General features: G+C 44.4%; 1 protein-coding gene across 2 annotated transcripts; it reads right to left on the bottom strand.

Moving 5' to 3' along the window:
- Positions 1–652: 652 nt before the first annotated feature.
- Positions 653–25,664, bottom strand: RAC1 (Rac family small GTPase 1; the record flags this gene model as incomplete). Of its 2 annotated transcripts, XM_080703229.1 has the most annotated exons (7): positions 25,589–25,664; positions 17,381–17,452; positions 14,494–14,611; positions 5,531–5,587; positions 3,996–4,058; positions 1,064–1,223; positions 653–783 (listed from the first exon to the last, which is right to left on the bottom strand). In XM_080703229.1, exons 1-7 carry the CDS (start codon positions 25,621–25,623, stop codon positions 653–655), a joined length of 636 nt encoding a protein of 211 aa, XP_080559355.1. In that variant the 5' UTR covers positions 25,624–25,664. The 2 variants fall into 2 exon arrangements, with proteins under 2 accessions (XP_080559355.1, XP_080559356.1); XM_080703230.1 differs by lacking the exon at positions 5,531–5,587.
- Positions 25,665–26,605: the final 941 nt, after the last annotated feature.

The following is a 26,605-nucleotide window of genomic DNA, read 5'->3' on the forward strand; positions in this document are numbered from 1 at the left end:
ACCCGGCACACCCACGACTAGGAACAGAATACTTCGTTAGAGAAAACGTGAGGGAGTTCTGTTCGAAGTCTCCGCAAAGGCTAGTCAACTGTTTTAGAAAACCCGCTATGAAATCAAAGACTGATCCAGGAGCTGAGTTATACTCATCCCATCATGACATACAGTACAAAGTTACATAATGAACATGTGTGGTAAGTTACTGGTGTGTTTTGTTAAAACGGCAACATTTCGTTAAGAAGGCTGTGCTGCTTCACACAATCAAACTACTTGGAAGTGTCTGCGCCTCCTGACTCCAGAAGCGCAGTCTTCTTAGACAAAGGTCTCTCAACAGTTTGGTGCTTAGTGTTCTCAGCACAACAACACAACTTAGTTCAGAAGGTATTTTGGCAACTCTTAATCTGAGCAAGAATAGGGGCTTTTGAAAAATAAGGCTTTAAGAAGGCTTGTCATTTTAGGGCTATCTTTTAATAGAATGTGAGTTTGAACTCGTACACTTAGAACAAAACCTTAAAATTACTGATTGGTTCAAAATGGTTTTATGGAAAAATTAATCTGTAACAAAAACTTGGCATTGAGTGCGAAGGCTCCACCGTTTTTGAGCAAAGCGTACAAAGGTTCCAAGGGACAGGACCAAGAATGAAGGACGTGGACATTACAACAGCAGGCATTTTCTCTTCCTCTTCTTGACAGGAGGTGGGCAGAGAACCGCTCGGATAGCTTCATCAAACACTGTCTTGAGGCCTCGCTGTGTGAGCGCTGAGCACTCCAGGTATTTTACAGCACCTACGAAAAGCACAGCCACAAGGCGAGGTCCACCTAACTGATCAGAACAGCATCAAGAGGCAGCTCCCGGTGTCCTAGAACCTTCTTCCAGCATGGATGGCAAAGCCAACTCCTGGCCCCACCTCTACCTCCCACATGTCAGTACTAAGACCCAGAAAGGACCTGGCATAATTAGCTGGTTCCCCAAAAGTTAACCAGACCCTGAATAGGAAAAACATTCTACTTTCCCAGACTGGCCTCCAGCCTCATCACTGCAGACATGCAAAGCGGGGTCTCCTACCGATCTCCTTAGCCATGGCCAGCCCCTGCGGATAGGTGATGGGAGTCAGCTTCTTCTCCTTCAGCTTCTCAATCGTGTCTTTATCATCCCTAAGATCGAGCTTCGTTCCCACTAGGATGATGGGAGTGTTGGGACAATGGTGTCGCACTTCTGGATACCACTAGATGTGGAGAAAGGAACATAGGCTGTGCCAAACTCCATCACAGACGCCCTTCACCTACAAACAGGGCGCCAGACGGTGCCACTCGCCACCTCAGCCCCACCTGCCACAGAGCACGCGCGTCTCACCTTCCACCTGAGCCGTTGGCAACACCCCCACAGCGGGCACACTAGAACCACCCAAGGGGAACGTAGTAGCCTTGGGTGCAATAGGGGGTAAGATTAAAGGAAAAGGTGGAAGTGCCTAGAGGGGCGCTGAATATTTTTTTTCCTAAAAGGGGGCAAAAGGCAGTGAGTTTAGGAATCTAAGGACTATGCCAGGCATGATGGCACACACCTGTAATCCCAGTACTTGGGAGGTTGAGGCAGGAGGATCACAGGTTCAATGACAGCCTCAGCAACTCACTTAGTAAGAATAAAAAAATAAAATCAGGCTGGAGGTATAGCTCAGAGGTAGAAAATGTCCCTAAGCTCTACCTGTCAAGGAGTTGGAGAAAGGAAAAGAGGAGGGAAGGAAGGTGCCCCAAAAGTAAACCACTTTACTTCTGGTTAAAGTTCAATTCATTGGATCATTTCAGAAAACCCATCATCCCCAGGTGTGTGGCTCACACCTGTGATCCCGGTACTTGGGAGGCTAAGAGAGAAGATCACAGGTTCATGGCCAGCCTCAGCAACAGGAGGACCTCCTCCTCCACAATTTAGTAAGACACTGTTTCAAAATAAATAATAAAATAGATGGAGCTGGGGAGATGGCACACACTTGTAATCCCAGCATGTGGAAGGCTGAGACAGGAGGATCTTGGTTCAAAGACAGCCTTAGCTACTTAGTAAGGCCCTTTGCGACACAGTGAGACCCTGTTTCAAAATAAAGAATAAAAAATAGAGCTAGGGGTGTAGCTCGGAGGTAGAATGTCCCTGGGTTCAATTCCCAGCACAGGAAGGAAGGAAGGGAGTGAGTGAGTCATGAGACCAACTTCAAACTGATGCTGAATTTTAGTGAGGAACACCCATTTTCTAAATGAGACCTGAAGCTTTAGAAATCTATATACTAAAGCCATAATGCTTAAAAGCTGAATAGGCACCTAAGTAGTAAAATCACTAAAAACATTTTATTTATTTTTTTGGTGGTACTGGGGGTAGAACCCAGGGGCTTTCTGCTTCCGGGCTATACTCCCAGACCTATTTTATATTTTATTTGGAAACAGGGTCTCACTAAGTAGCTGAGGCTGGCTTCGAACTTGCACGATCCTCCTGTCTCAACCTCCCAAGCACTGGGATTACAAGTGTGCGCCACCATGCCCGGCTACTAAAAACATTCTAAATAACTGAAAATTCCTAACAATAAATGGCATTTTACTTTTCTTCCTGAGAAATGTTTCTTCCTGAGAGTGGGACTAAGTAAGAACATATGTATATATTTAAATCCCCATTAGCCAAGTATGGTGGTGGTGCCCATCTATAATCCCACTACTCGGGATGGAGGTAAGAGGAATGCAAGTTCAAGCCTTGGGAGCTTAGCAAGACCCTGTCTCAAAAATAAAAAACTTAGCCAGGCGTGGTGGCGCACACTTGTAATCCCCGCGCTTGGGAGGCGGAGACAGGAGGATCACACTGGTTCGAAGCCAGCTGCGCTAGCTTAAGAGACCCTGTTTCCAAATAAAAATAGGTCTGTGAGTGTAGCCCTGAGTTAGAAGGGCTTCCAGGAACCCCAGTACCACCAAAAAAATAAATATTTAAAAAATTAAAAACTTAAACTAGCCGGGCATGGTGGCGCACACTTGTAATCTCCATGCTTGGGAGGCTGAGACAGGAGGATTGCACGGGTTCGAAGCCAGCCTTGGCTACTTAGTGAGGCTCTCAGCAACTTAGTGAGACCCTATTTCCAAATAAAGTATAAAATAGGTCTGGGAGTATAGCCCAGAGGTAGAAAGCCTCTGGGTTCCACCCCCAGTAGCACCAAAAACAATAAAAAAAATCAAAACAAAAAAACTTAAGCTGGGTGTGGCGGCACACACTTGTAATCCCAGTAATCTGGGGGGCCCAGACAGGAGGATCACAGGTTTATGGCCAGCCTTAGCTACTTGAGTGAGGCCCTCTGCAACTTAGATGCCATTTCAAAATAAAAAATAAAAATAGGGCTGGGGTTTATTCTCTATACTCTGTGTTCTACCCCTGTACTCAGAGGCAGGATGCCCCTGGGCTCAATCCCCAGTACCGCAAAAAATAAAAATAAATTTAAAAATAAACAATTTAAGCCAAGCTTGATGGCACACGTTTGTAATCCCAGTACTTAAGAGGCTGAAACAGAAGGATCAAAGTTTTGAGGAGAACTTTAACAAGTAGCTAGACCCTTCAACCTAGTGAGAACTTGTTTCAAAATAAAAATAAAATAGGGCTGAGAGTACAGTTCAGAGGTAGAATGCCCCTGGGTCCAATCCTAAGTGCCACAAAAAAATTTTGACAAGCCAGGTGTGTTGGCACACACCTGTAATCCCAGTACTTTGGATGCTGAGACGGAAGATCTCAGGTTCAAGACCAGCCTCAGCAAATTAGCAAAACTTTCAGCAACATAAGGAGTCCCTGTTTCAAAACAAAAATAAGAAGGGGGAGGTGGAGTATAGCTCACAGTAGGATGCCCCTGCGGCTCAATTCCCAGTACAATCAATAAACTAAAAATTTTAAAAATTAAAAATTTAAAGGACTTGGAATATAGCTCAGAAAAGTGCCCCTGGGTTCAATTCCCCATATGGGGGTACAGAGATCCCCCACTTACCTTTGCACGGACATTTTCAAATGATGCAGGACTCACAAGGGAAAAGCAAATTAAGAATACATCCTATAAAAAGGAGACAGGGAAACAGTTAGAAAACAATCTCAATACGATGAATGTGCTTTGCTTTTTAAATGCTGCTGGAATGAGTCACTGGGCACAGCGCGTGCCTACTGGTACCAGCAGCTGATGTCAGAAGCTTGCTCCCCACTCACTCTCCCGCCTGTCAGTCACATGGCTCTCAAACCAGAACCGGCATGTCAAGCAGTCATGACTTGTGAGAAAGGGAAAAGTGGAAGAAGAAATATGCTGGGAGCTGTCTGAAACTGGAGAGGCATTGAACCAGGCCCCAGAGAGGCCTCCTTCTCATCACCCCAACTCTCCACTAGGAACCTATCTGTTCTAAAGAGACAAGTTATGGTCATACTATTCCAATGCTGCTGGTAAAATGTGGTCTCTCAGTTTAAAAACTTATCTACAGACAATACACTTTTCATTAAGTTTTCTGTTTGCTAAGTACAAACATTCTTAGATTATCACCAAGTTCCAAATAAACTGCTTGTCACCAAGCTCCAGGCACAAGACAGTGGCTCGTAGTCGCTATCCAGCCCACTCTTCTGAAGGAAGGGTGGCTTAGTGTAGGAGTGGCATCTTCCTGGCTGACAACCACCCTGACGCTGTCACAGCTTCTCAAGCACAACCAGAAGCCCTGGAGAACGTGCCCCAGGGCAGGAGAGATGCAAAGGAAAAGCAGCACAGAATACGTATTTGGAGAAAATTTCTAACTAATATATGAGTCTTCCAATCTGGTATTATAAAGTAAAATTCAAATATTTACCTGTGTAAGAAATGCCCAAGAATTTCTAAAATGCTAAGTTTATAAAACATATCCCTAGAAAAAGGCAATTATGCTGTTCTGTGAAATGCATACAATTCCCAAGCTAGCACTTTAAACCATCCAGCCGGTTATCTTGTACCTGAAAAGGAAAGAAACATCCCACACAACAGCTTTTTATAAATGACATTGTTTTAGTGCTGGCGCATGCACAAGCTTATCTAAAATCACCCGGGCATCCCGGCATCCAAGTTGATTGGGAACCATCTCGAAGCATGGATGGGTTAGCTCACCAGCGCTGCAGAGCCACCCCAACAGCCCAACCATACAGGATACCACAGCAGAGAGAAAGACCTGGCAGCAAGGTTAGTCCTGCCCCAGCTCCATACACCACCCACGTGAGCTCCCAGGCGGCTTCTCCGCAGCTGCACCTCCCACCAGCCTGGAGAGAAGGCCTCTTTCTAACCCCTCCTCTCATCTGGGAGGACGGGAGCAAGCAGTTCACAAACTGCTTCAATCAAGCTGGTAGGTAAACCGTCACGCTCCGAGGAAAACTTATTACGTCAAGCAAAACCCCACCTTGAGTGAATTAAATATAAAACACTCAAGGAACTTGAGGCTCAATAAGAATTCCTAGGAAAACTAAGTGAAATGAGAGAACAGATAAAGCTTGAGACTGAAGTCGATTGAAAGTCTTACATACGGCAATTGGCTTGTCTTTGCCCCTGGAGGTTATATCCTTACCATACGTGTCTCCAACCTAGTAACGCATGAGAACTTTGTTTGAATTCAGTAAGAACTAAGGAAAACAAAAATCAACGTAACCTACTATTTATTCTTAATCAGAATTTCATCTCAACTCTTCTAAGGGATCCAAAAGCATATAATGTCCTTGATGCCAAGTGCCTCCAAATCACTCCATGGAAACTGGCCAAAAAAAAAGGGAGGCTGTCCATCTGTGCAGTTAACAACAGCGAAGGGGCGCAGCAGAGACATTCCTTCTGCCTGTGGCAACATGCACCAAAAATTTTTTTTAGGTACTGGGAATTAAACCCAGGGGCATTCCACCTCCAAGCTACACACCACCCCTATGTTTTATTCTTTATTTTGAAACAAGGTCTCAGTAAGTTGCAGAGGGCCTAAGTATAGCTGAGGCTGGCTGTGAACCTGCAATCCTCCTATCTCAGCCTCTCAGTGCACCACCACGCCCGGCTTATTCTTTATTTTGAAACAGGGTCTCACTAAATTGTAGAGGGCCTCACTGAGTAGCTGAGGCTGGCCGAGAATCTGAGATCCTCCTGTCTCAGCCTCCCAAAAATAGGGATCACAAGAGTATGTCACCAAACCCGCTTTTAGTATGATTTTGAAACAGGATCTCACTGAGTTGCAGGGGCCTAAGTAGCTGAGGCTGGCTGCGAACCTGTGATCCTCCTGTCTCAGTCTCCCAAGTACTGGGATTACAAGTGTGCGCCACACCACCCGGCTGCAAGCCAGAATGTAATACGTTCCCACCAAGGTAGAATCATTAACAAATGTCCCAAGGCCTGCTGTTAACTGTCACTGGCATCCATCAGCAAGAGGTACATCTTCAAAGAGTTCCATGTGAAGCTGGGCGTGGTGGTACAAGTTTATAATCCCAGTACTTGGAGGCTGAGACAGGAGGATCATAGGCTTGTGGCCAGCCTCAGCTACTCAGTGAGGCTCTCTGCAACTCTGTGAGACCCTGTTTCAAAATAAAGAATAAAAAAGGCTGGGGGTATAGCTAGAAGGCAGAATGCCCGTGGGTTCAATTCCCAGTACCTTGGGGGAAAAAAAAAAAAATCAGATATGGTGGTACACACTTATACTTGGGAGGCTAAGACAGGAGGATCTCAAGTTCAAGGACAATCTCGGCAAGTAGTTAGACTCTCATCAACCCAGTGAGACCCTGTTTCAAAAAAAAAAATAAAATAAAATAGTAGCTGGGCGTGGTGGCCCATGCTTATAATCCCAGCGCTTGGGAGGCTGAGACAGGAGGATCGTACAGGTTCAAAGCCAGCCTCAGCTGCTTGGTGAGGCTCTCAGCAACTTAGTGAGACCCTGTTTCCAAATAAAGTATAAAATAGGTTTGGGAATATAGCCCAGAGGTAGAAAAGCTCCTGGGTTCCACCCCTAGTACCACAAAAAAAAAAAAAAAAAAAAAAAAAAAAAGGAAAAAAGGGCTTGGGGGTGTAGTTTGGAGGTAGAATGCCCCTGAGCTCAATTCCCAGTGCCATGCACTAACACAAAAAGAGTTCCATGCAAATTCTCAAAGATGAACCTAGCTGAAGCCTGAGCAAACAGAAAAGGCACCTGCCTGTGAAATGTTACTATGAATCAGGACATGGCCAGAGCCAAGAGTTCACAATCCCAGTGCTGTCTAAACTTTGAGTCTCCTGTGCAGAATTGTGATCCTGTCTTCCCCCGAGTTCTGGGAGTTGTTTGGATTGACAGACTTGCACTACTGAAATGAAGTGTTATTCTAAGACTTTTAGTTTCAGGGTTCTTCGCAAATTTTGGTGAGGCTGTTCCTTAGTGACAAATTTTAGAAGTGACATTTCCAGTTTTATCAAAATGCTTTCAATTAATTTCTTTGCTGCAATAAAAATCAGCAGACTGAGCCAAGGTGTGGTGGCACACCTGTAATCCCAGCTACTCAAGGCAGAAGGGATTGATCACATGTTTGAGGCCAGCCTTACAACTCAGTGATACCCTGTCTCAACATAAAAATAAACAGGTATGGTGGCTCCTGCCTCTAATACCAATACTTGCGAGGCTAAGAACAGGAGAATCACAGGTTTGAGGCCAGCCTAAGCAACTTAGCACATGCCTGTTTCAAAATAAAAAGGACTGGGCATGTAGCTCACAGGCAGAATTCCCCTGCTTTCATGTACCAAAGAAACAAAATATAAATAATAATTTTTAAAAAGAACTGGGATAAAGGTCAGTGGTAGAGTGCCCCTGGGATTAACTGGCAGTACTACAAACAAAAAACAAAACAAAACAAAACAAAAACATTGTGATACATACTCATCAAGATCAGTCACACAAAGACAAGATCCTTTAAACCTGGAGGTAGCTCAGGCCTGTAATCCCAGTGTATGGGAGGCCAAGACAGGATTACAGATTTGAAACCAGCCTCAACACCTTTGTGAGATTTTGTTTCAAAATAAAAAATAATATAGGGCTAGGGGTGCAGCTCAGAGGTAGAATGCCCCAGTGCTCCCACACACACACTATCCTCTAACTACGTGTGTCATGCCCTTTTCAGCTTCTAAGATCATCTTTTTTTGATGGTAAGGGACACGCACACTAGAGCCACACAGTTCCACTTCCCATCCCATGTGAGCATCACACCATCTGCCTGTTCCTTCCTAGTTCCTTTTCTTCCCCCAGTCTAAATATAGCTTTCAGGAACATGTCTGGTGCTTCTGGTACTTATTTTCTACCATCAAATCCTTCCAACTTTGCTTTCCTGACACCAAAGCACATGAAGGTTGTGCTGGTCTGCCTTGGCGGGTGCGCTATTCTTTCACGTCCAGTAACACTGTGCACTCCTCAGGAGCACCTGTCTTGGGGTCTGTGGTCTTTCTTCTGAGTTAGAATGCCCCTGGTCACTGGTCCATCTTTCTTGTGGATTTGAACATTGCTCTTCTTAGATCAGGACATTTCTAAGTACACCAGATGCGCAGCACACCTTTTACAAAAGCTGCCCATCTTCAATGTCTTTTACCCCATCAAGCCACTTCCTTCCTCACCGGTCACGGGTACAGCTAGACTACTCCCTCCAGCACTCCTCTGCCAGCCAGTGGTACAGGCCACAAAGATGGGCCTGCTTTTAGCAGAAGGACACTGGGCAGGTTCTTGGATGAATGAGATCTCATTATAATCACAAGATTGTTTCTTTCATTTTATTTTCATCCAAATGTTTTCAACCTAGCTTTACTCTCAGATTTAGATTTTTTTTATTCCACCTTGCAGGACTGAATATTGAGCTTAGGGCACTTTACTACTAAGCTATACCCCCAGCCTTTAAACTGTTTTTACTTGTGGTACTGGGGATGGAACCCAGGGGCGTAGCTACCTCCAAGCTATACCCCCAGCCCTATTACAAGCACACACTCGTAATCTCAGCATTTGGGAGGCTGAGACAGGAGCACTGTGGTTTGCAGACAGCCTCAGCTATTTAGTGAGGCCCTCTGCAACTCAGTGAGACCCTATTTCAAAATGAAGAATAAAAATCAGGGCTATACTAGGAATTGAAGCCAGAAATGTTCACTACCTCCAAACTATATCCCCCAGCCCGTTTTTTTTTTGTGTGTGTGGGTCTGGGGATGGAACCCAGGGGCATTCGGCCTCCAAGCCACACCCTCTGCCCTATTTTTTTATTCTTTGAGACAGGGTCTCACTAAGTAGTTGAGGCTGGCTGTAAACCTGGGATCCTCCTGTCTTTGCTTCCTAAGTACTGGGATTACAAACATATACCACCATGCCCGGCAAAAAGGCAAAAAAACCTGGACATATGTCATCAGTGAGGAGCCTCTCAGAAAAACACTCAGAGAGCCAGGTGTGGTGATGCACGTTTGTAATCCCAGCATTTGGGAGGCTGAGATCAGAGGATCGCGGTTCGCAGATAGCCTCAGCTACCAAGTGAGGCCCTCCGCAACTCAGTGAGACCCTGTTTCAAAATAAAGAATAAAAAATTGGGCAGGGGGTATAGCTCAGAGGTTGAATACCCCTGGGTTCCATCCCCAGACCCGCAAAAAAAAAAAAAAAAAAAAAAAAAAGAAGGAAGGCAGGCAGGCAGGCAGGCACTCAGAAAAAAGAAAAGCAGCCTGATCCTTGGGAAGGAACCTGGTGGAGGAACCTTTGCATGGTGATGTAACAATCTCCCATAGGATCAACATCAGACAGGACGCCCCAAGACCATGCTGAAACTAAAGCAAAAGCAAATAAAGAGTAAAAGACCACTTCACAATTTTATGTGAGTAGCAATAGACCCAAGATTACTGTGCAGACTACATAATCACTACACCTCCCTCTCTCCCAGACAGTATCAATGACTACTTCTTTACCCATCACAGGTGTTAGCCTCATACATAGCCAGGTGCAACGGGGCAGGCCTGTAATCCCTGTACTTGGGAGGCTGACACAGGAGGACTGCAGGTTCAAGGCCAGGGCGTGGTAATTTAGCAAGACCCAATTTTAAATTTTTAATTTTTTTAGTCCAAGCATGGTAACACATGCTTGTAACCCCAGTACTACTCGGGAGGCTGTGACAAGAGGATCACGTAGGTTCGAAGCCAGCCTCAGCTACTTAGTGAGGCTTTCAGCAACTTAGTGAGACCCTGGAGATTAAAAAAAAAAAAAAAAAGGGCATGGTGACACACGCTTGAAATCCCAGTACTTGGGAGGCTAAGACAGGAGGATCACAGGTTTGCGGCCAGCCTCAGCTACTTAAGTGAGGCCCTCCAAAACTAAGCAGGACTCTGTTTCAAAATAAATAATAGCTGGGCATGGTGGCACACACTTGTAATCCTAGCATTTGGGAGGCTGAGACAGGAGGATTGCGGTTCGCGGACAGCCTCAGGTACTCAGTGAGGCTCTCTGCAACTTAGTGAGACCCTGTTTCAAAATAAAGAATAAAAAATAGGGCAGGAGATGTAGCTCAGAGGTAGAGCACCCCTGGGTTCAATCTTCAGTACCGCAAAAAAAAAAAAAAAAATAGAAAAAATTAATTTTTTTTTAAAAAGAGCATCAGAGCTCCTCTAGGTTCAACTCCCAGCACCCCTTCTGCCTCCCACAAAATAAAGCTAGATCATAGAATTGCTCTGCCTCCTGGGCAGCATTCATCTAGAACAAACTCCTCCTTTTTTGTGCCCTTTCATTCCCCGATCATTCATACACAGAAGCCCAAGCCTCACCCTACAGTCTCTCCAGCTGTGCCTCCTGGTGGTTACACTATAGTTCCATGGAATTACTCAACAGAAAAGAATATCACTAAATGACTACAGGAAACATAACATCTCTTTTTAGGGTGCCTTAATTAAGAAATAGTCTGCTCTCTTCAAGAGTAGGACATCCTCCCTCTTCAGGAGTAGGTTTGAGCAGTCTTGGATAAGCCACGTAAAGAGGCCCACAACTCTAACTCTAAAATCACAGACGATGTTCCAGTCAGCATAAAGTTTAAGGTTTCCCCTTTATTAACAAGAGACCAGCGTGCCATTCTATAACTCTCAGGCCTATTCCTCTTGGTAGAACAGTGTGGTTTAAAATAATGAGATCATCCAGGAGTGGTAACCCACACACACCTTTAATCCCAATCCTGGGAGGCTGATATAGGAGGACCACAGGTTTGAGGACAGCCTCAGCAAATTGTGAGACTCTCATCAACCTAGCAAGATCCTGTTTCAAAATTAAAAGAAAATAAATAAATAGGGCTAGGGGTATAGCTAGGAGGCAAAATGCCCCTGGGTTCAATCCCCAGTGCCACAAAAAATAATGAGACCTTGCAGGCATTAGTATTTGAGCATTTGGGGCCTACCCCTTAAATGCCAAGGTATTTTCCTTAACTCCAAGGTTCCCAAGCAGGCATATGTTTAACAGTTAGTAGGCAACAGTGCCCTCCCCTCTTTGTTCCCTAAGCAGCCCCTATCAGTATTCCCATGCTGGCACATGGTATATTACAAAGCGATCACTTTGGGGACTTTTCTTGAGCTCCTTGAGAGCAAAAATCGTATCTTACTCCCTTCTAGCAGTCTACCCAATACAAGCAGATAAGGCAGAAGAGTTTAAGTCTTAAGCCCCATAAAGACAACACCCACTTTGATTTCAGGCCTCAGGCATTACAGCTTTATTCCCCCTGAGGAGCGTCCGCAGTACTTACCTGTGTGCCTCAGTGCACAGTGGGACTCTTGCCAGGTCACCTTTGGCTGGCTGCGCTGACTCCCTTAGAGACAGGCCTCGCCCTATCCTGCACCCCTGAGTCACAGTGGTAGTCACTTCTCATTTCTCAGAAATGACACCACACCCTTCCAGATACAAGTAGTAGGGGGTTGGAGATTCCTACTCTACCAGTTACTATGCTTTAAAATCCACTTAAAAATCAGAAATTATTTGATGCTTGCTGGTTATACAATAGTTTTGCAAGATATTATTAAAGAATCTAAATTGTTTGGTGGTGATTATGGCCTTTTTTTTGGGGGGGGTAAAACTCAGGGGCCTTCTACCTCCAGGTTGCACCCCTAGTCCTATTTTACTTTTAATTCGGAAATGGTCTTGTTAAGTTGCTGACAGCCTAAGTTGCTAAGGCTGACTTTGAATCCACACTCCTCCAGGCTCAGCCTCCCAAGTACTAAGATTACAAGTGTGCATCACCACACCCTGCCTGATTTTTAACACTCAGTGATTTAACACTCATAGTGATTTTTTTTTTTTTAGCTATAGATTTAACTGAGAAACCACCCAATTAAAACTTGTCCATGTTATATTTGTGGTCTTTATTTAGCACTGTTAACTAAAATTAAGCTAAAGTAAAATTAGCAAAAATCTACAGCTCAAATAGATTATCTACTGGCAATACTTCCAGCAGAAAACAAAATGCACAAGGCAATGATAACTGGAGGGGAAAAGCTATATTCAAAAATTTAAAACTATCAGGCAATGATAACTGGAGGGGAAAAGCTATACTCAAAAATTTAAAACTATCACCAAACAGGAAGTTCATTTAAAAAAAAAAAAAAAAACAATGAGAAGGGACACTGAAGAAATGTGCCAAATACTATCATTTTAACCTCACCATGATGTATAATGACAATGTACTAATGGAGGCATAAAAATAAAGAATTATAAAAAAAAATCACAAAATTGTGGTAGACTAGAGCTACAGGAGGAAAAGAAGGATTAAGCCAATTAAAGTTGCCTCGCCAATCAGGCTCAAATCCTGCCTTTGTCTTAGCTGCTCCCTTGATCCCAACGCAAGACTCTTGGCCAATGCTGACTTGCCAAGCATGCTCATGGGATATCACGCTTGTGTGGGCACAATGTGGGAATCAGAAGCCTCAAGACTCAAGACTGATCAAGTCACATCAATAAGGAAGGGGAGGAATTTGAATAGCAGCTAACAATGAAGTGTGTGCATTACATGTATCAACTCATCTTACCCTAGAACAAAAAGGCAAAGACCAGAGAAATGAAGACACTGCTGCAGGTCACACAGCCAGGAAGTGGGCAAGCACAATCTGAACCCAAGGAATCCCCTTGCTGCTTCCCACGTGTATGTATGTATGTAAAGCTTTGCTTTCACCAGTTACTGTCTCCAAAACTGTTCTAAAATACACTTTACAAAATGAAGAATAAATGTTATTAAGATCAGCAAATGACATATGTAAGAGCTACTTGTCTAAAGTGGCTTCTACTCAGGACCCTATCTTTTTACAAACCCACTCTTCTTGCTAGCTACTACTCTAATTGGCTTTAGTAAACATTTAGTTGTCTCATACAAAAAAACTAATCTAAATGTTTTTTCTGATTGGACACAGCACACATTTTATAAAACTGAAAAACTGATATGTGAAAACAAACATCATAGTACCTATTTCATATGGTTGTCAAACTAAATGAAAGAATATAAAATGCAGTTGGGCATGGTGGTACACACTTGTAATCCCAATACTTGGAAGGCTGAGACAGGAGGATCACAAGTTTGAGGCCATCTTGAGAAACAGCAAAACCCTGTTTCCAAATTTAAAATACAAAAAGGGCTGGAAGTATAACTCAGAGGTAGAATGCCCCTGGGTTCAATACCCAGTACTGTCCCCAAGAAATGTAAAATGCACAAAGCTAAATATTGTTAATGCTGCCAGGCATGTGGCATACACGCGTAATCCCAGTACTTGGAAAAACTGAGACAGAAGGATCACTCAGGTTCGAAGCCAGCCTCAGCTACTTAGTGAGGCTCTCAGCAACTTAGAGAGACCCTGTTTCCAAATAAAATATAAAATAGGTCTGGGGAGTGGGCATGGTAGCACACACTTGTAATCCCAGCACTTGTGAGGTTAACAGGAGGATCGCACAGGTTCGAAGCCAACCTCTGCTAATTAGTGAGGCTCTCAACAACTTAGTCAGACCCTGTTTCCAAATAAAGTATAAAACAGGTCTGGGAGTACAACCCGGAGGTAGAAAAGCTCCTGGGTTCCACCCCCAGTACCATTTAAAAAAAAAAAAAAGTTGAGTGCCTCTGGGTTCAATGCCCCCCGTCTGGGATTGTGGCTCAGTGGTACAGCATGCACAAACCCCTGAGTTTATTTATTTTTATTTTTTATTAAAGACATATCCAAGCTGGGCGTGGTGGTGCACACTTGTAATCCCAGCATCTGGAAGGCTGAGACCTGGAGGATCGCGGTTCGCGGACAGCCTCAGCTACTTAGTGAGGCCCTCTGAAACTCAGTGACACCTGGTTTCAAAATAAAGAATAAAAAATAGGGCAGGGGGTGTAGCTCGGAGGCCAAATGCCCCTGGGTACCCTGAGTACTTGCTACTACTCAATATATCCAAATCATGGCAATACAACCAAATCTGTAGGTGATAAGCATTAAGTAGACATTCAAGAACTGTAAGAGACACATAAAAATCAGTCGCAATTCTTACTGTTTGTGGATAGGAGAGGGGACGTAATCTGTCATAATCTTCTTGTCCAGCTGTATCCCATAACCCCAGGTTCACTGGTTTTCCATCTACCATAACATTGGCAGAATAGTTGTCAAAGCTGTAGAGTGGTATAGAAGTAGTTAGTCAGACATGGCACCAAAGTCACTGTCCTAGCAGCATCCCAGAGGAGGTACTGAGAAGCAGCAAATGGAAATGGATGCTGCCAGGCCAGAAAATGTCCCTAAGGCATGAAGAGGAGAAGCGTGGAGAGAAGGGGGAACGCTGAAATATATGGGGAACCAGCAAAACACAGAACTTAAGAAAAATACTTGAAAAACAAAGGACGAGCTACAAAATGTAAGTGAAATAAATAACTTTGGGCAATTAAAAAAAATTTGCCTTTAATAAATTGCTAAAGATTTTTCAACCCAAGAAAAATAAAGGGTGGAATTAGTCCCTCTTTCAATTCATACTTGCTGACGTATTTCTGTTCTTTGTTTTTTGTTTTTGTTTTTTTTCTCCCAGATCTGGGGATGGAACCTAGGAGCATTAGACCTCTGAGCTACACCCCAGCCCTATTTTTTATTTTTGGGTGGTACTGGGCCTCCTGGAAACCCTTCTACCTCTGGGCTACACTTATTACAGACCTATTTTATATTTTTATTTGGAAACAGGGTCTCTTAAGCCAGAGAGGCTGGCTTCCAACCCGCATGTCACAATTCTCAAACAGCCTCAGCTATTTAATGAGGCCCTCCACAACTTAGTGAGACCCTATTTCAAAGTAAAGAATTAAAAAAAAAAAAAAATAGGGCTGAGGGAGTAGCTCAGAGGCACACCTGGGTTCCATCCCCAGTACCACAAAAAAAAAAAAAAAAAAAAAAAAAAGAAAGAAAATTGGGCAGGGACATAGCTCAGAAGTAAATGCCTCTCAGTTCAATCCCAGTACCCTTGGGAGGCGGAGACAGGAGGATCGCGCAGGTTTGAAGCCAGCCTCGCTGGCTTAAGAGACCCTGTTTCCAAATAAAAATAATAGGTGTCTGGGAGTGTAGCCCGGAGGTAGAAGGGTTTCCAGGAACCCCGGTACCACCAAAGAAAAAAAAAAAGAAAGGTTTGACAAATGTAGTAATTCTGCTTCTATGAGGAAAGGACAGATAATTCAATGAAATGGCATTATGTTATTTCCCTCCCATTGTAAAAATATAATCAGTGGCTTGCCTGATACTATACCAAAAGTTAATTCAAAATCAATTAAAGATAAAACTTTAGCCAAAAAAAATCCTAAAAAAATGTTAGAGAATATTCTTATATTTTTAAAACAGGAAAGGGAGGACTCAAGAGACCAGTGATATAACAGTGATAGTAGTTCAAAACCCATAGTCATTGAGGATTTAAGCTCTATCTATACATGTAGATAAGGAAAATCCTCGCCATAAATACAGGACAAGAAAAAATACTTCCACTTCCACTTTTAAAAAATGCACACGTCAAGCCGGGCGTGGTGGCGCACGCTTGTAATCCCCGCACTTGGGAGGCGGAGACAGGATGATCATGATCGCTTAGGTTCGAAGCCAGCCTCAGCTACTTAGTGAGGCTCTCAGCAACTTAGTGAGACCCTGTTTCCAATTAAAATATAAAATGGGTTTGGGAGTGTAGCCCAGAGGTAGAAAGCCTCTGGGTTCCACCCTCAGTACCACCAAAAAAAAAAAAAAAAAAAGCACACATCACTTGTGCCTGAGCAGGATGGTACTTGAAGTGGCTCCTCTCCCTGGGGTCCCTGCCTTCACTGGTAGCCACAGGATGCAGATGTGAGGACAGAACTCACTGTGGCCACACGGTGGTGCATCATAAGGCTTGACTACTTGGAGATCTCTGGTAACCTATCATCAAAAAGGCACTTTTCCGCCACCACCCAATTCTGCTGTCTGTGGGGAATAAACAGCAATAGCTAATTCCACCCTCCCACCCTGACTTCAACTCTCAAGCCCTATATAACTCAACAGTGACCTGTATCCCACTGATGACTTGCCAGAAAAAACAAAACCTAATGATCATGTTCCGGTTCCCACAGAACCAAATTTATCAAAAACTTTTTTAACTAAAAAGGGACTGTTTCTGACCAAACCTTGGTCAGGCCCCTTTTGGCTCTAGCTTTATATAATCATCCAAACGCTATACTTCAGTTAGTTTAAACTTTCTTTGCACCGGGCGTGGTGGCACACGCTTGCAATCCCTGTGCTTGGGAGGTGGAGACAAGAGGATCGCGCAGGTTTGAAGCCAGCCGCTCTAGCATAAGAGACCCTGTTTCCAAAAATAAATAGATCTGGGAGTATAGCCCGGAGGTAGAAGGGCTTCCAGGAACCCCAGTACCACAAAAATAAATAAATAAATAAATAAATAAATAAATAAATAAACTTTCTTTGCTTTCCAGAGTGTCTAAAAATCCATCAGGAAACCTGTGTTTGTTCTATCATATGAGAAAACTGTTGTTAAACTAAATATTTTTTAGAAGCCCCAGCCGGGCATGGTGGCATACACACTTGTAATCCCAACATTCTGGGAGCAGAGACTAGAGGATTGCTCGCAGGCAGCCTCAGCTACTTAGCGAGACCCTTTGCAAATCAGTGAGACCCTTTGCAAAAATAAAAAGACTAAAAATAATAGGACTGGGGATATAGCTCAGAGGTGCAATGCCTCTGGGTTCCATTCCCAGTACCACAAAAATAAAAGCCCCCAAATACCTTACAATTAGATCCCACTCAATGTTTCAAGGAAAATAAGCGATATCAGTTAATATAAGCATTAAGAAGGACTTCGTAGCAAAACAAACATCCAAAGAAAGCAGAAAAACATATTGCAAAGAAGTAAACTCACAACTGAAGATACTTACACAGTGGGGATATACTCTCCAGGAAATGCATTGGTTGTGTAACTGATCAGTAGGCAAGTTTTACCTACAGCACTAGAGGGGAAGAAAAAACATCTGCTTAGTCAATATGAATGTTATTCTAGTTTCCATTATTCTGTTAAAATAATTTCTAGGAAAAGGAAAAGAAACCGTGTATACATACCACATTCACGTCGTTAAACAGTTTTTATAACCTTTATTTAAACACTACACATATATCTGTATCAAATTCAAAGTAAACAAACTAGAATTCTTCAGAAAGAGATTTGAGAGCTGTCTAGTTCTATTTAGGCACACAGCATTAGCACTGATAGTTAAAAAATTGTAGTAAAAGACAAAAATCAAAAGGAACTGTGCGTATGTGTGTGTTTGGCTGGGGACTGAACCCAGAGGCATTGTACTCCTGAGCTACACACCCAGCCCTATTTTTTTATTCTTTATTTTGAAACAAGGTCTCATTAAATTGTGGAGGGCCTCACTAAATTGCTGAGGATGGCCAGGAATCTGCAATCCTCCTGTCTCATCCTCCTAAGTACTAGGATTACAAGTGTGCACCACTTTTTTGCAGTACTGGGGATGGAACCCAGGGGCATTCTTCTTCCAAGCTACACCCCAACCCTATTTTTTATCCTTTATTTTGAAACAGGGGCTAAGTTGCGGAGGGCCTCACTAAGCTGAGGCTGGCCACAAACCTGTAATCCTCCTGTCTCATCCTCCTAAGTACTGGGATCACAGGCCCACTATGCATGCTTTGAATTTTTTTCAATAAAATAATCCTAAAAATTGCCGGGCGTAGTGGCACATGCTTGTAATCCCAGCATTTGGGAGGCTGAGGCCAGAGGATCCAGGTTACCAGACAGCCTCAGCTACTTAGTGAGGCCCTCTGCAACTCAGTGAGACCCAGTTTCAAAATAAAGAATAAGCCGGGCGTGGTGGCGCACGCTTGTAATCCCCCCCACACACACACTTGGGAGGCAGAGACAGGAGGATCGCACAGGTTCGAAGCCAGCCACGTGCGCTGGCTTAGGAGACCCTGTTTCCAAATAAAAATATAAAAACAGGTCTGGGAGTGTAGCCCGGAGATAGAAGGGCTTCCAGGAACCCCAGTACCACCAATAATAATAATAATAATAATAAATAATAATAATAATAATAATAATAATGCATCAAAAATAGGGCAGAGGGTGTAGCTCGGAGGTCGAATGCCCCTGGGTTCCATCCCCAGACCCGCAAAAAAAAAAAAAAAAAAAAAAAATCCTAAAAATTAAGGTCAGTGGCTAGGTACAACGGTACATACCCATAATCCAAGCTACTCAGAAGATGAGATAGAAAGATCACAAGTTCAAGGCCAGTCTGGGCAACTTAGGGAGACTTTCAAAAAAAGGGGCTGGGAATGTAACTCAGTGATAGAATGCTTGCCTACCTTGTATGAGGGTGGGTTCAATCCTCAATGTTGCAAAATGAACAAGTAAATAAACAGTAAAGTCACTGCACCATTTGAAGAGGGGGGTTCCAGGTTTCAGTTATAGTACTGAGGATTGAATCCAGGGGCATTCTACCTCTGAGCTACATCCTCAGCCCTATTTTTTTTTTTTTTTTTGGCAGTACTAGGATTGAATCCAGGGGCATTCTACCTCCAAGATACACCCTCAGCCCTATTTTTTATTCTTTATTTTTAAACAGGGTCTCACTAAGTAGCTGAGGCCAGCCATGAATCTACGATCCTGTCTCAGCCTCCCATTACAAGCACCCACCACCATGCCCAACTTTTATTTTATTTTGAAACAGGGTCTCACTGGGTCGATGAGTCTCACTACTTAATGAGGCTGACCTTGAACCTGTGATCCTCCAGTCTTAGCCTCCCAAGTACTGAGTTTACAAGCATGCGCCACCACACCCCACTGTGTCCAAGTTTTATGACACTCACAGGTCAACCTCAGGGACTTGAGAGTGAGTCGCTGCCATCCTGAGGGGTCAATTCACCAAATGCTCTCTGTAATGAGTCTAGCTCCCCTCAATCTTCTGTTGTTACTAAGGCTAAGATGATACACTAGTATTGATTTGTAAGGTTTTATTGTTTAATCTCTACTATACTTCAGGATTTGTTTAAGGCAAAAATGTCCCAACAAGGGTAGATTACAGGCCCATTCAGTCCTGCCAATACTTGTTTTACTCATAACATTATTAAGAGCTTAACAGAAGTTGGAACTCCCCACCCCAAAGACCTCACAGTCAAACATTACATCATCAGGAGTTAACTTCCAAGTGCTAAAGGCTTTCTAAATAGAAATGACTCACTCATTTTGTGAAAGGCTTAGAATGTCAAAATAAGCCCATAGGAGAAAGAGCCAAGGATTTGGAGTCAGAAGCCTGTATTTGAAATGCAGGGCCAACTATATCACTTACTGGCTATCATTTTTTGGCAAGTTCAAACTTCCTTCGTATGCCTCAGTTTTGCCTGTAAAATGGACGCAAAACTACCAAATCTTTGCCAAACTATTGTGAGCATTAATTCAATTCCAATGTATACCAACTAAGTGTGTGCTAGCCAGGAAGTATACTAGGTGCTAAAAATAATTTAATGAGCAAGACTTCATGTAGCTTATGCAGTTATTAAATTTTTAAAAATGAAGCCAAATGTGGTGATGCAAGCCTGTAATCCCAGTATTTGGGAGGAAGATCACAGGTTTGAGGCCAGGCTCAGCCTAGCAAGACCCTGTTTCAAAATAAAAATAAATAAATAAAATAGGGCTTGGAGTTTAGCACAGAGGTAGAATGCCTGAGTTCAGTTGCCAATACCACCAAAAAGGAGGAGGTGGTGGTGGTGTCAGCAGCAATCATTATATTACATAAAATTATAAGTGTGGTATTATTAAAGATGCTATGGATATATATAAACAAGAGCTAACCTAGTCTTGAGGACAGTTAGAGAAGGCTGCCATGTATATTAAGAGTTATGAGAAATAGCCAGGCGTGGTGGCCCAAACCTATAATTTCAGTACTTGGGAGGCTGAGACACAAAGATCACAGGTTTGAAGCCAGCCTCAACAATTTGGTGAGGCCCTCCACAACTTAGTGAGACCATGTTTAAAAACAAAACATAGCCAGGTGTGGTGGTGCACACTTGCAATCCCAACATTTGGGAGGCTGAGACAGGAGGATTGCAGTTTGCACCCAGCCTCAGCTACTTAGTGAGGCCCTTTGCAACTCAGTAAGACCTTGTTTCAAAATAAAGAATAAAAAAATAGGGTTGGGGGTGTAGCTCGGAGGTGGAATACCCTGGGGTTTCATCCTCAGTACCACAAAGTAAATAAATAAAGCCAAACGTGGTGGCACACGCTTGTAATCCCAGCATTTAGGAGGCTGAGATAGGAAGATCCAGGTTTGTAGACAGTCTCACCTACTTACGAGGCCCTTTGCAACTCAGTGAGACCCTGTTTCAAAATAAAGAATAAAAAACAGGGCTGGGGGTGTAGCTCAGAGGTAAAATGCCCGAGTTCTACCCCCAGTACCAAAAAATAAAATTAAAATAGTTCTGGGGGTGTAGCACAGAGGTAGAATGTCCCTGAATTCAATCTCTAGTACTACAATAAATAAATAAATAAATAAATAAATAAATAAATAAATAAATAAATGTTAGGAGGAATGGAGAAAGAATGAAAGAACCAAACCATCATCATATGGGGAAGCCAAGAACAACAACAACAAAAAAGCCCAGTATAATTTAAGAATAAGAAAGTAGGAGAAAAAAAATATGAAGAGATTGTCATCTCTTCTTGCTAAGGACATGGGATGATCTTACTTATAGAAATAACCAAGATTAAAGCCAGTAACTTATGTTCTGTTATAATCTTCATTTTTCCATTAAGACAACTGTTTGAGACCATCCTAGAAAACTCAGCAAAATCCTGTCTCAAAATAAAAAGTAAAAAAAAGGTCTGGGAGTGTAGCTCAATAGTACAGTGCCCCTGGGTTCAATCCTCAGTAAAGCAAACAAAGAAGAAAATGAAAGAGAACGAGACAGACAGACAGACAGATCCAGAGAGCATAAAAATTTTCCCAACTCCAGCCAGGTGTGAAGGCGCGCACGCTTGTACTCCCAGTATTTGGGAGGCTGAGACAGGAGGATCGTGCAGGTTCAAAGCCAGCCTAGGCTACTTAGTGAGGCTCTCAGGAACTTAGTGAGCCCTGTTTCCAAATAAAATGTAAAAAATACATCTGGAAATGTAGCACAGAAGTAGCAAGCCCCTGGGTTCCATCCCCAGTACCACCACCAAAAAAAAAAAAAGTCTTCACTATGTTAAGGATAGAACTCAGGGCCTTGTGCCTATACTAGGCAAGGTGTTGTTTTTCGTGTATGTAGCATTGGGGATTAAACCCAGGGGAATTCTATCTCTGAGCTGACACCCCAGCCCTTTTACTCTGAAATGGTCTAAATTGCAGGCAGTCTCATTAAATTACTAATGCTAGTCATAAACCTGCAGATCCTCCTGTCTTCTCAGCCTCCCAAAGTACTGGGATTACAGGTGTGCACTGCCACATACAAGGGGGAAAAAAACTAAAAACTTCACCCAGGGACATTCTACATTCAAGCTACACTCCCAGTCCTTTTAAATAAAAGTTTTAATTTTGCCAGGCATGGTGGCGCACGCTTGTAATCCCAGCATTAGGGAGGCTGAGACAGGAGGACTGCAGTTTGCAGACAGCCTTAGCTACTTAGTTGAGGCCCTTGGCAACTCAGTGAGACCCTGTTTCAAAATAAAAATAGGGCTGGGAGAGGTAGAAAGCACTTGGGTTCCATCCCCAGTACTGGGGGGGGGGGGGACACCTCAAGGCCAGGAACTCATTTTTATGTTTGTAATACACCCTCACACAGCCTCATGGTAATAAAAACAGAAGCTAGAGCTTAGTTTAGTGATAGAGCATCTGCCTAACGTGAGGTAAGGCCCTGGGTTCAACCTTCAGCAGCAAAAATAACAACAATGATAACTGGCACTTACTAAGCACTCATCAACAGGCCAGGCACTTAAGAGACTCTTAATGTACAGCTTCTTGTTTAGTCTTGTTTAACTTCGCCTTGAGGAACCTCCCATGGGAGGGGGAGGGATTTGCTTAGGGTTACCCTATAAGTAAGTGGTGTATGGGAATGAAGGGAGGATCTAGATCCCACAGTAGGCCTTCAACAAGTATCTGACTAAATAAAAGCCAATATAGGGCTAGAGGTGTAGCTAAGAGAGCTTGCCTAGCATGCTTGATCCCCATGCCTAGCGTGGGGATCCCCGGGTTGAGCCCCAACATTGGCTGGTGAGGGGATACATTAGGAATGGCACAGGTCCCTGATCTGTTACTATTAAATAAATTAAATATGTCTACTGTGCTTATATTTTAGTCTTACAAATTTTCAAATACATACTATGATTGGGTACTGAATTAGCAGCAATTCTATTTATTTATGCATTTAGTTAGTTAAGGGGACTGAACCCATGGGTGCTTTACCACTGGCCTACATCCCCAGTCCTTTCCCCCTCCCCTTTCTGGTACTGGAGATTGAAAGCAAAGGCATCCTACCTATTCCAACCCAGCCTTATTTTATTTTCTATTTGGAAACAGGGACAGGGTCTAAGTTGCTAAGCTACCCTTAAACCTGAGATAGCCTGTCTCAGCTTCCCAAGTACTGGGATTATAGCTGTGCAACACACCTGGCTCCTTTTTATTTTCTATTTGAGACAGGATCTTGCTAAATTGGCCAGGCTGGGCTCAAACTTTTTTTTTTTTTTTTTTTAGTACTGGGAATGGGACGCAGGAGCCTTTTACCTTCTAGCTACACCTCCACCCTATATTTTATTCTTTATTTTGAAACAAGGGCTCACTAAATTGCAAAGGCCCTCACTCACTACTTGGCCTCACTAAATAGCTGAGGCTGTCCAAAAACCTGAGATCCTCCTGTCTCAGGCTCCCAAGTACTGGTATTACAAGTGTGCGCAACCATACTTGGCTTGGCCTCAAACTTTTTATATTCCTGATTCTGCCTCTGGAGTAGCTGGGATTATAGGCATGTACCACCACACCCTACCAATTTAACTCCCCCCTCCCCAGCACGGGGACCAAACCCAGGAGGCGTTCGCCCTTTTTATTTTGAAATGGTCTCACTAAGTTGATCAGGGCCTAGCTAAATTGCTGAGGCTGACTTCAAACTTGTGATGCTCCTGTCTCAGCCTCCCAAGTTCTGGAATTACAGGTGTTCGCCACCAACCCAGCTCCAAATGGACTTTTAAAAAAACTAGCATGTAGCCAGGCACAATGATACACACCTATAATCCCAGTACTTGTGAGGCTAAGGCAGGAAGATCACAGTTTCCAGGCCAGCACGGGCAATTTAGCAAGACCTTGCTTCGAAGTGAAGCCCTCCCAACTTAATGAGAACCTGTTTCAAAAAAAAAAAAAGAATAAAATAGGACTGGGGGTGTAGCTTGGAGGCAGAATGCTTTTTCCAGTAACAAAAAAAAAAAAAAGGATTAGGGATGTACCTCAAAGGTGGAGCGTCCTGGGTTCTCCAGTGCGCCCACATGCATGTACACACAAAAAACTGCTACGTAGGACTTCATATTCTAAGCATTACCAATTCAACATTTTTAACTTTTCAAGTTCAAATTAACTGTGAATGTTCCTAAGACAAAGTGAAATGCAAAAGAATCAAAACTTCATTTAAACTAATTCACTGAGGTCACAATCAAACCAATTAACTGAGCTTTTTCAAGTGACAAAGTAAAACTTTCTTTTAAAAGGTTAAAGAAAGTAGCACACACATTCCTGAGTGAAACTTGGTTACAGAGATAAAACCAGGAAGTGTTAATAAAATCTTTCACTTTTTTTTTTTTTTTTGCAGTACTAGGGATGGAACCCAGGGGTATTCTACCTCTGAGCTACACCCTCAGCCCTAATTTTTATTCTTTTATTTTGAAACAGGGCCTCACTGAGTTGCAAAGGGTCTCATTAAGTAGGACCTGAGGCTGTCTGAGAACCCGGATCCTACTGTCTCAGCCTCCCAAATGCTGAGATTACCAGAGTGAGCCACCACACCTGGCCAAAAACTTTCACTTTTGTGAGACAAATCTCAGACTGGCCTTAGAAAAAAATCAGGAGCCTGGCATGGTGGAGCATGCTTGTTAATCCCAGTACTTGGGAGGCTGAGATAGAAGGATCGATCGCAGGTTCAGGGGCAGCCTCAGTTACCTCCTGAGGCCCTCTGCAACTTAGTGAGACAGTTCAAAAGAAAATACGGCTGGGGGTGTAACTCGGAGATAGAAGGTTCCTGAGTTCAATATCCCCAGTACCACTAAAAAAAAAAAAAAAGAAAGATCAGCTGACTTCCTACTTTACATCTAAATTCCAGAAATAATTTTAAGTTTAACGTAGATAAGGTGTAAATCTGTGAATACATTTAGAGGCATAAAAGCAAAATCAGTTCTAATGACGGGTTTGGAGACTACTGACCAAAAGTTAACAGTAATGCCAGAACTCTTCCCTCCACTTAGCTCTACTTGAAAATGTACCAGTTGCATCCTGCGCTTCATCGAACTGGTTAGCAATTTTCCGGGCTTCCTCGTTAACACTAACCTACACAAGCAGCGCTGAGACGCGCAATTTTGCTCGGATTACACTGAGATTCTTGTTTCTACGGGAGGAGGGGGGAAAAAAACTGAATAAGACGAGTCTTGTCTTCCTCGAGCGCCCGTAACCACCATGGACCGTCATGAAAAGAAATGCCTTGAGTCACCACAGGAAAGCCGGTTCTGCTCCCGCCATACCTAACGCGTTAAGCAAAGGCCAATCTTTTTGCTATATATATATATATATTTTTTTAAATGTAGACACCACGTTCAGAGAGCGGAAATTAAAAAAAAAAAAAGCAACAGTCTCCATCACACACACACAGCCCGCGCTCCCCACGGCTAACCTCTCAACAAGTTTCCCCACGGAAAGCCCGACCCCGACGGTTTCGGGGCCCCCGCCCGGTCCAAGTTCAGTTCCGGGTCACGGTGCAAACGCGCGCGCCGGGGGCTCGGGGGACGCAGACCCCGCGGCGGAGAAGAAAACAGAGGCGCCGGCCTGCATCCCGCCCCCGGCCGCCCGGGCCGCCCCGGCCTCCCCCCGGCCGCCCTCGGCCGCCCCGGCCGGCCGCGCACTCACCCGTCTCCCACCACCACACACTTGATGGCCTGCATCGGGGCCGCGCGCGGGGCCGCGGGGGCGGCGGCGGGCTCGGGGCGCGGCGGGCGGCGGCGGCGGCGGGGCGCGGGGAGCGGGGCCGCGGTCCACGCCGCCTCGCCCTCGGCGAACTGGGAGCCGACGCCGGGCAGCGGCCACCACCCAAGGCTGAGGGAAACTGCAGAGAAACAGGAAATGGCCGCTCCGCTCACATCCGGCCTCCCCTCCCCCGGCGGCGCCCCGCTCCCCGCTCGGGGCGGGGCCGCGCCCGCCCGCCCGGCTCCGGCTCCGGCTCCCGCTCCTCTCGGCTTCGGCCGCGCTCGGCAGCGCTCGGGCCGCGCGGGCGGCGGGCGGCCTACTGGGCGGCCATCTTGGCGCGCGGACGCGCTGGGCGCGGCGGGCCCGGAGGAGCCTGGCGTCGCCGCCCGGCCTCGGCTCTGGGAAGGAGACCCCTCGAGGCTGTCGTGTGTGTGTGTGTGTGTGTGTGTGTGTGTGTGTGTGTGTGTGTGTGTGTGTGTGTGTGTGTGTGTGTGTGTGTGTGTGTGTGTGTGGTGCTAGGAATCAAGCCCGGGTGTGTGTCCGTGTGTGTGTGTGTGTGTGTGTGTGGTGTGCTAGGAATCAAGCCCGGGTGTGTGTGTGGGGGGGGGGGGGGTGTGCTGGGAATCAAGCCCGGGCGCCTGCGGCCTCCGACCTGCACTCTCAGACCACCCCCTTTTTTTTTCGTGGTAGTGGGACTTGAACCCAGAAACTTCCTAACCCAGAGGCGTTGTACCTCTGAGATACACCCCCAGCCTGATTTTTATTTCGAAACAGGCAGGGTCTCGCTAAGAAGCTGAGACTGTTCTCCAACTTGTGTCTCAACCTCCAAAGTACTGGGAATAAAAGTAAATAAAAGCCACCATGCTCAGCTTTTTGGGGGGGAGGGAGTGGGGGTTGGAGTGTGTACGGGGTTGAACTCAGAGGATTCTACCTTCAAGATAAACCCTTTTATATTATTTA

The sequence above is a fragment of the Muscardinus avellanarius genome (genome assembly GCF_963383645.1).
Source record: "Muscardinus avellanarius genome assembly, chromosome: 10".
NCBI lineage: Eukaryota > Metazoa > Chordata > Mammalia > Rodentia > Gliridae > Muscardinus > Muscardinus avellanarius.